The sequence below is a fragment of the Marmota marmota genome, unplaced genomic scaffold (genome assembly GCF_001458135.2).
Source record: "Marmota marmota marmota unplaced genomic scaffold, marMar, whole genome shotgun sequence".
Taxonomy (NCBI): domain Eukaryota; kingdom Metazoa; phylum Chordata; class Mammalia; order Rodentia; family Sciuridae; genus Marmota; species Marmota marmota.
The window spans coordinates 512,203-522,155 of NW_026000257.1; the positions used below are offsets into that span (position 1 = coordinate 512,203).

A 9,953-nucleotide genomic window follows, 5' to 3' on the forward strand; every position below is an offset into this window, starting at 1 on the left:
CGCCCAGGTCCAGCTCACCCCGGGGACGTCGGGCGGGGCCCTGGGGTGGCGCGGGGGCCCGCTGGTTCCGCAGCTGCGGCGGGAGCAGCAGATTCTTGGCGCCGGTCTCCCGGACCCGCCGCCACCAGCGCTTGCGCCTCGCCTTTCCCCGCCGCCGCTTGGCTGCCGCGCGCTCCCTGCCGGCCGCCTGGCTCCCGACCCCGACTTGGACAGGTGGGCACCGCGCGCGGCTCGCGCCCATGACCGCGACAGCTGCGCAGGTGGCTGGAGGATCCCCGGGACGCTTTTGCTTCCGCCGCTGAGCGTTGGCTCTTTGCCTTGCTCTGCCCATGGCGCCTGCAGTCTTCTGAGTGGGTGCCCACCGCCCCTCATTTCCCAGGCAGTCTCTGAGCAACCTCATTGGCTGCACCTGCAGGATTGGCCACTTGTTGAGTGTGATGTCAAGAGACCCTTCTCTTGACCCTATCAAAACAGCCTCTGCTCCCTGAGAGACTCAGTGGGAAGGAGGTGGTTCAGCAGACACGTGTGGGGTCCCCCAGGGCTTCTGCGCACAGGGAGGAGTATTCAGCCTCCAAACTCTAGCACCCTTTTAGAGTCAGTTACACCAAACTAGGAACCAAAATATGGTCGTGATTTCTCCCACAGGGACCAGAGAGAGAGCCCCCGGGGAGACACAGGTGGTCTCAAGCCCACCAGCTGGGTGTGAAGGAGAGGGGCCAGATCTGGAAAGACTTTTTTTTTTTTTTTTTGCTGTCTGCCTGCAGGGTGGGTTCTGTCTGCCTCTACTAGTTTTCCTTGCGATGGAGTCTGTTTTCATATGACTGTACCATTTCAGCTTTGTAGATTCATGTGTGCATGATGTGGCTGTCTGTACTCTCTTTGAATGCATTGACCTATACTGTTGAAGTGCAAATGAACCTCATGCAAACATGATGTGAAATTAGGTCGGTTTTGTTAGACTTGGCCCATATCTGCCTTAATTTTAAGTGATGGGTTTAGCTCAGTCACCTGATAATATTTGCTCCAATGCCAGTGTCTAAGTACCTCCGTTGGCTTCTTTGCTTTCCTCTGTATCTCATCCCTCTTTCTACCCCTCTCCTGCTTTTCTCTGGTTTACTTGAACACTTTTTGAGGTTTGTCTTTGTTTTTGAATCACGTTTGAGTGTGTGGCTGTTGAATATTTTGTCAGGGTTTGCTCTGGCCTTGACTTGACTGAGTCCTCAATCCGCAGTCAGTTGAACTCTGGAAATCAGGGGTCCATTGGGGATGTGGGCCTCCCTCACTGGTGAACAAAATAGTCTCAGTCGTAGGTTGGGTGTGTCATGTGGGTTTTGGTCATTCACAATTCACAAGGAAAAGGCTCGCCTAAGGTCTGTCCCTTGGGGATGCTTCTTCTACTGCTCTTCATTCATTTCTCTTACTCTTAGCTGCCTCCTTTCATGATTTCCTTTCCTATTTCAGCACACAACTCAGTCGCTCTTTCTGCACATCCCTTTGCTTTCCGCTTCCTGTCTTGGCTTCCCATTCAGGCCGGAAAGAGTATGCTTGCATGTGAAATTCTCCTTCGACAGTACTGTTTGTCCAACAGGTGAAAATGGTTTTGTCACTTCCTAATAGGCTCCAGAGCTCCATGAGAAATCTGCAGTGCTTCATATCAGTGTCACCGCCCCTCATCAATGTGTCAGTTTTTTTCTTGTCCCTTTCAGTGTTTGTAGGAATTTCAATAGATGAATTTTGATATATCTCACCATGGATTCATCTACACATGTCAGTGTGTACTTCATTTATTTTGTTTTGTATGTTCTTCCTCAAATTTTGGACATTTCCAGCCCAAATTTCTTGTGTGTCTCTCTTTTTCAAAATCAGTGGTAGAAATTTATGAGGAAATATAGCCCAATATTGTCAATTTCATATGTGGCCAACAGGAAATAACTACTTAAGTATACATTTTTTGGTAGGAACCCTACAAAAGTCTTTCTGTATTTTAAGATCTCAGTTCTAACCAGCCACATTGCAGGTGCTCAGTAGCCTCCTGTGACAAATGGATGCCCAGATGTAAAAGCACCTCTCAGGGCTCTGATGCCACTGACCCCAGGCACGTCAGGCTCTGAAACCTCCTTTTCTGTCTGAGGTGAGGAAACCGCCCGCCTACCAGCATCTGCCCTGGGCCCAGGTTGGGCAGAGATGGTGTACTGAGAGACAAGCAGCAGGCTGCCAGAAGGCAGTGTCCTAAGCAGCCTGTGTTTCTTACAATGCTCTTTCAGCTACATCTCCTTCTCTGGAAGTTTGATCGTGGGATGTTAGAATTTGGTTGCCATCCTAAATTCTTGAGGGTCTGCTCACTTGTTCATTCAGTCTATATCTTTACGGTTAAGATAGAGGAACTCTACCGATCAGACCACAAGTGTACAAATAGGATCTTCCTTATCTCTATCCCACTGTTGGGCCAATCCAGCGATGTTTCCAAATTTCCATGACTGCATTTCTTCTGTTCCTTAATTTCTGTCAAAAAATTCTGTTTATTACTGAGTTCCTTATATTCCCGCCACATCCCTCTAGACTCTTTGTAATTGGCTTAGGAAGTACTTTTATGATGGGTTCTTTAAAATGTTTGTCAGGCCAGTGCCACATCTGATTCTGCTCTATGCTGGTACCAGTGAATAGTGTTTTCTCATTAGACTGGCAATGTCCCTTATTCTTGATATAAGGGGTCATTTCGACTTCTCTTCAAGATGTTTCAGCTATTGTATCAGGAGTCATTGTATTTGGAGCCTCATTGAATCTTTTAATTTTGAAGCCAGAAGCCTTCTTTACTACTAGCATGCAGGTCCAGGCATCCATGTTTAGGTTCAGGCTCCTTAGAAAGATAGTGTTCAGAATTGTTGCAGTGGCATTCTTGTGTGATTTCTTCTTGTGGTGGCTCTGGTGGCTCCAACTCTTCCCTGGTGGTGGTTACCCAGAGGCAGAAGAAACCAGAGTGCAAGCATTATTCCTGCTCTCTCGGTTCTAACATTTGAGCCTTTTTCTGATCCAAGAACCCAGCCAGGCCACCACAATATATTTAGCTTTCCTGTTGCTTTCAGCCCCTCTTGGCTGTGACCATTGCCCAGTTGTTGTTCACTTTGCTATGCTTGAGAGTACTGAGGGTGACTCCAAAGGCCCTTTGAAGCATATCCTCCATGAGGATATTTTGAAGTTTGGCTCATGAGTGAACTGATGTGAGCTGTGGGAGAAACACGGCAACAGCAAAAAGCCATTGCGGTCTGATCCTACAAGGGTGCATACTATCCACATAAGTTTTCAGTTATTGAACTCGACTTTGGTCACCTGGCTGAAGTAGAGTTTGCCAGATGCGTCCAAAGTGAAGTTATCCTTTAATGTTTCCACACTGTGCTCTTGGAGAGGAAATCTTTGAGAACAGGTCGCAGGTAACCCTTATAGACCTGGTACACACATCCTTTGGAATTGTGCTGTGTGGAAAATCTAACCCTGCTCCTCCATTTGTGCTTCTTGTTTATTAAATCATTCTTTTATATCATGGTTTCTATTCTGATGACTGTTTATTTTGTACTTTCACAGGTTATAACCCAACCGATGACTATTTCTCCTTTTGCTAACATTTTCAAGTCATGAGCAACAGGAGCCCTTTTGGTACCTCTGTGGTTATGTGGATGTCTTCCTGCAGTTGTGGTAACTTTTTGGGTCATTCCTTGCTCTTTGGCTTATCTTGTGCATCACACATTTACATGTGTTTCAGGCTCCTCCTCCTCCCCCTTCTCCTCTTGTTCTTTTTTATTTTAAAATATTTTTGTAGTTGTAGATGGATAGAATGCCATTATTTTCTTGTTTATGTTTACCCAGTGCTGAGGATTGAACCCTGTGCCTCCCATGTGCTGTGGTCCTACACTTGTCCAAGTTTCTTGACTCAGACATTTCTCCATTTCTTCATCACTAGTCATTAGAAAGTGGTGTTAGAAACTCAAAAGTGAGCATCAGCCAGGCTTGTTCTAACTTGGGTGTAGTGTTTTTCTAGGCTGTTGCAGCTGAAAGAAGCAAATCTCTGTGTGCCTACTAACCCATGTGTACACACATTGCTATGAATATCATATTAGATATTATCTTCAGCATCTATAGTAAGCTTAATGGAAATCCAAGCCCATCTCCCCAGTTCTATTCCATGATGATTTGCAGAAATCTTGCTTCTGCCACTTTGTTATGGACACCTCCTTCCAGCAGTAAGAATTCTGCCTCCCCCCATCCACCGTCCCTTTCCATAGTCATTTCATTCCAGTGCACATGTGCAAGTACACGTATTGGTTAACCTGTATTCCCATGGGCAGTAGGTTAGTTCATTGGAGTGCAACAGCTTTATTATGATAATGATGACTGTTTTGACACTGGGGTGCTTAATCACTGAGCCAGATCCCCAGCCCTCTTCCTTTGGAGCCAGGTTCTCACTGTGTTGCTTTGGACCTCACCAAGTTACTGAGGCTGCCCTCAAACTTGTGATCCTACTGTCACAGCCTCCTAAGTCGCTGGGATTATGGGTCCACGTGGATCACCATGCCTGCACAACAGCTTTTGTTGCCATTCGCCACCTTGCAGACTAATTTCTCCTCTGAAGTTACGTAGGTGAGCCCTGTTTTACTCACAGCCCTCAGTGACTTGTTTTTCTTCTCTTTTGTCATGCGTTTGTAATATGGCTAGCTTTATTTGGAACATTCTGCAGTCCAGCCTCATCCACCAAATCTTCTTAATGCTGTCTTAAGCTTTCAGATTAAAAACATATTCGTTATCGTTCCTATTCCTTTATATTGGTTAAAGTGAGGTTTTGGCCCAGGAATATGCTCTACCTTTGTGAATGCTCCACATGAGCTTGAGAGGATTTCAATCCCACAGGTGTTGGATGGAGTATTCTGTACAACGAGATCCAGTTGGCTGACACTGCTGTTCAGATTTGTGTATCTTTTCTAGTCAGCTGTCTGCTTGATTTGCTGATTATTGATAGAGGCGTGTTGAAATCTCTCACTTCCCTGGTGGATTTCTCCTTGGACGACTTTCAGATTTTGCCTCCCATACTTGACACTGTGCTGCTAGGGGCATATCCTCTTGGAGGATTGATCTCTTAAATCACTAGGTAATGCCCCTGGCCATTTTCCTTGCTTCACTGTATGCTTTGTCTGAAATTGACACTGTGTCTGTCTTTGAATTAGCCTAAGTGGTGTAAACCTTTCTTCACCCCTTAACTTCTAAGCCAACTGAATCATTCTGTCGAATGTGACTGCCCCAAGCACCAATTATAGGTGGCTTTTGCAATCCACTCTGAACATCTCTGTCTTTAATGGCGGTTCTTAGACCATCTCTGTTTAAAGTGATTGTATCGTGTACATCCTCCAGCCTGAAATCTTAATTGGAATAAGATATGTTCCTTGTTTGTATAAATACATCAGAATAGATTCTACTCTCCTGCGTAAGTACAAAGAACAAATTCAAATAAAAAACTTTTAAAATCCTCAAAATAAACATAAAGTGATTGTTGATTCAAGTGGGTTCATATCAATTGTACTTATTGGCAATTATCTTGTGTGTTCCCTGCATGGCTTCTTTGCTTCTTGTTGCCCCTCTTTGTCTCGCCCTTCTTGTTTACCTGAGCCTCACATTGGATTCCATCGTCTTCTCCCTTAGCACACTGCTGTTGCAGCTTTCAAACTTGTTTCTTAAGGTTTCCATAGAGTTTCCAATACACCTATGGCCCCAACTCCACACTCCAGGAAGACTCCACATCCTATGCACAGTGCTCCACCCTCCAGTAACACTCCACCCTCCAGTAACACTCCCCAGCCCTCCATTGCTCCTGATGTTCACTTCACAGCGTCCATGCTAGAATCACTCCATACCGTGTCAATATTGCATCAATCATTTCTCTTTTAGACCGTGCTAGGATGAGCAATATGAACAAAAGCCATTGGCATCTATTTGGTCCTTTACTGACTGCCATCCTTTCTTCATGTTAATGCAAGTTTCTGATTTGTTTTCTTCCTTGACTATGTTTGTAGGATTCTTCCAGGGAGGCATTTCTATGAATTAAGTAGCTCAGTTTTTACTTCTCAGAAAATGTATCTTATTTCTTATTCACTTTTCCATGATAATTTTCCAGATGTAGAATTTTAGGTAGGAAATGTTTTTTCCCTGAATGAACACTATATATTTGAGCCTACTGTGTTTCTTTATGTGGCATCTATAATTCTATCCCAAGTACCTCAATAAGTTAGGGGATTTTAAGCTCTGGAATGTTCTTTCAAGATTTTCCTCCTGTCTGAAGTTGTCTGCTGTTTGAACATCATACGCCTATGCTGTGTGTGTGCGCTTGTGTGTGTGTGGGCACGTGCACCCGCATTCACATATGCCTTCATGAGTTTTCCGAATGACAGTTCTAAGCTTTTTGCTTCTAATACTTCTTCTTCTCTGTTATTTGTCTTCCTGCTATTCAGATGGATATGTCAAACATTTTGTAGGACTTGTTTTCGTTTTCCGTGCTGGGGACAGACACCAGGCTTCAAGTGTGATAGGTAAATGCCTCCAGGACTTTTCACGTGGTAGGATGCATGGTTTCAGTTCCCTTCATCTTTTTCTCTTTGCACTTCAGTTTTGGAAGTTTCTGTGGGCCTGTAACCTACCCCTTAATCTCACCGATCTTTTCCTTGATTGGGCTGGGTCTCCTGATGAACTCCTGACAGACACCATTCATGAGCTGTATGCCACTGTTTGATTTCTAGTACTTCCTGTGAATTCTTTCTCGGAATTTCCACCTTTCTTCTTACATCACACAGCTGCTCCTGCAAGTTGTCTTTTTTCTCATTAGGACCCTGAGCAGGATAGTCATGCTTATTTTCAACTCCCCCTTTCACCATTTTGGTACCTGTGTGCCAGGTTAGACTGGTTCTAAGGTGTGTTTTGTCTCCTCATTCTCTATTTTTACTTGATTTCTGACAGGCCTCCTCTGCTTTCCATCTTGTTTGTTGTTCTTGTTTTGTTTTGTTTGTGTGTGGGCAGGAGGAGACCTCTTCTACTGGGTAGTAGGACCTGAATGAAATGGTGATCCACTGGGAATAGTTCCGTTAATCTTGCAGGGAGATGGGCTGCCTTTGATGGTTGCTAAAGCTGTAAGTACCAGAGGCTTCCAAATTCCTGCCTTGTTCTGCTCCTCTTAAGTTTGATCAGCCTAAAGTACTCCTGCTCCGAATGTTTGTTTTGCAGCACTTCAGGCAATGTTCACTGCAATTTCCTTGTCACCATGTTAATGTGGAGGTAGACTGTGGGGTAGGGAGGGAATTTTACAGCTGTGTGACTGAATCTCTGGCATTGTTGGGGCTGTGGCTCTGGGATATGACCTTCACAGGTGTTTCTCTAGTGGCATTTCCTTCACCTCCTGTCCTCTGTCCCTCCCCTGACTGCAGTATTCCTAATCATTTACTGCAGACTGCACTATTTTTCCCTTAGTTGGACCAGAGGTATAGGGGTGACTGAGGTGGGCAGAGTACCTAGGATAAGGCTCTGCCAAAGTTATTTCCCTAGAGAGTTAACGTTTGTCTTGAAGAGGAGTCTCCAGGAGTCTCCAGGCAGTGATGGCTCCACCCATCACCCTGTGGGGAGTGGGGGGAGCGCTAAGGGGATGGCGACTAGGACCCCTTTGCCAAGTCATTCCAGCTCTAGAGCTAACACCCCTGAATATGTGGATATTCAGCCTAAAGCAATTCTTCCTGTTTACCATTTACCGTGTGCACGCACACATCATATGCTATGAATTGCTGTCAGTTCCTGAGAGCACACGCCTCTGATCTGATCCAAGTGTGGAGATCTCAACTCTGGCACTCTGGTCATGAACATATCTCAGGATCCAAGGTACTGGTTTTCCCTGTCACCTCAGTTCCCTGATGAGTCCAGAAATGGCACAGGTTCAGTTTCTGCTGATAAGGATGGAATTGCTGTTTTCTTGCCTCTCTGAATGTTGGAGGTGAACTAGAATTCTCACCTGTTCTCATTCTGCAGTGTCCCTCCATCGGCATACCCCCATGACTCACAACTGCCATGCCCAGTGCCAACAAAGATTAAGCATATAAAAGCTGAAAATCATTGTATTTGGGATCAAAGACATGGCAATTTGGGAGTTGTGGATTAGAGATCAAGTGCTATTCTCAATGAATTCTAATATTAATCTTTAACTTTAAAAATTATGTATTTATGCTTTTAGAAATTTAAATAATAGGTGAGAAATTATATTTAGTAATCATCTAGGAATTTTATGTGGCAAAAACACGGAAGTGCTGAGCACAAATTGAAGATGAAATAATGCTCTCAAATACATAATTAATAAAAGTTGTCACAATGAGTTTATCAATATTCATGTGTTGCCCATGATCTAAACAGGTTTGAACACTTCTTGGTCGGTGTGCTAGTGTGAACATTGCCCACTGCAAATCCTAGGTAATGAAAGAAAGAGAGGGCACCACATTGCCATTTCACAGATGAAGAAACTAAAGATAAAAGGCAGCAAGGGACAGACGTGGTGGCATACACCTGTAATCCCAGGAGCTTGGGAGGCTGAGGCAAGAGGATCACAAGTTCAAAGCCAGCCTCAGCAAAAGCAAGGCACTAGGCAACTCGGTGAGACCCTGTCTCTAAAGAAAATACAAAATAGGGCTGGGGATGTGGCTCAGTGTTCCAGTTCCCCTGAGTTCAATCCCTGGAACACTCACCCTCCAAAAACGGGGAAAAGGAAGAAAGGAAGGAAGGAAGGAAGGAAGGAAGGAAGGAAGGGAGGGAGGGAGGGAGGGAGGGAATTGCCAAAAATCAAACAGGATGGGGCTGGGGTTGTAGATCAGCAAGGGAGCACTTGCCTCACATGTGTGAGGCACTGGGCTCGATCCTCAGCACCACATGAAAATAAAGAAAATAAATAAAGATATTGTGTCCATATTTTTAAAAATCTTTAAAAAAAAAATCAAACAGGAAGCAGGGAGTTGATCTGGGAGAGTCTCTCAAAGCCCTTTGGTATAGGCATACATGTTCTTGTCCATATACTTCTCTGTCTTTCCTAGAATGCACTTTTGAGTAGTCAGAGCTTTCTCAGAAAATGGTGTTATGTTTTTCTGCCAGGCTCAGTCAGCAAATTTCCAGAGGAAAGGGCAAGCAGAGGTGAATGAACACAAGCAACCAATTGTTTTCAGAAGTCACAAATTCTTGAGCCTTATTCAACTGATTTGGAGCTTGAAAGGGGATAGAAATCCCCAATTCATGGAGGGAAGGCTGTCTGATTTCTCACACTAACACCTGGGAAGGAGCACACACAGAAAAGCCCAGAAACTCACATGGTTCTGTATGTGTGAGCATGTTCACACAAGTTCACACGTGTGCACGCACACATCAAAATTCGATTCTATCTCACTTAGGAACATAGATTTAATTTCCCATCCATATAGTTTGAGTGTGTCAATACCAACCATATATAGAAAATCTACAGCTGTGTTTTGTTTGTTTGTTTTATTTTTTTAGTTATGAGACCATAGTGTCATATTATGGAATTGCTTAATATTGCTTAATCCATCATTGCAGTAGGTCAAAGGTGAAAAGCCATCTCATCTGAAATGGTGGGGGAATAAAAATACTGAAGCAACTCAATCCATCTTTGATAGACTCTCTTCAGTACTTGTTCTTTTCAACTTAATTTGCCCTAGGTTGGTAGAATGATGTTAAAAACCCTTGGGCTGGGTTCCTGGCTCAGCGATAGAGTGCTCACCTAGCACATGTGAGGCCCTGGGTTCGATCCTCAGCACCACATGAAATTAAATAAATAAAATAAAGGTATTGTGTCTAACTACAACTAAAAAGTAAATATATTTTTTAAATCCTTGAGTATCAGCTACCCATGGGCACCCCTTATCTGAAGCTCCTAT

At 44.2% G+C, this 9,953-nt stretch overlaps 1 protein-coding gene across 1 annotated transcript in view; it reads right to left on the reverse strand.

Annotated features, from left to right (window-relative positions):
• Positions 1-387, reverse strand: part of Cenpvl3 (centromere protein V like 3) — a 2,064-nt gene extending 1,677 nt beyond the window's left edge. The window contains exon 1 of the mRNA XM_048796791.1: positions 53-387. Coding sequence (XP_048652748.1) covers positions 53-331 — 279 coding nt within the window. The 5' untranslated portion in view covers positions 332-387. The remainder of the gene's footprint in view (positions 1-52) is intronic.
• Positions 388-9,953: the final 9,566 nt, after the last annotated feature.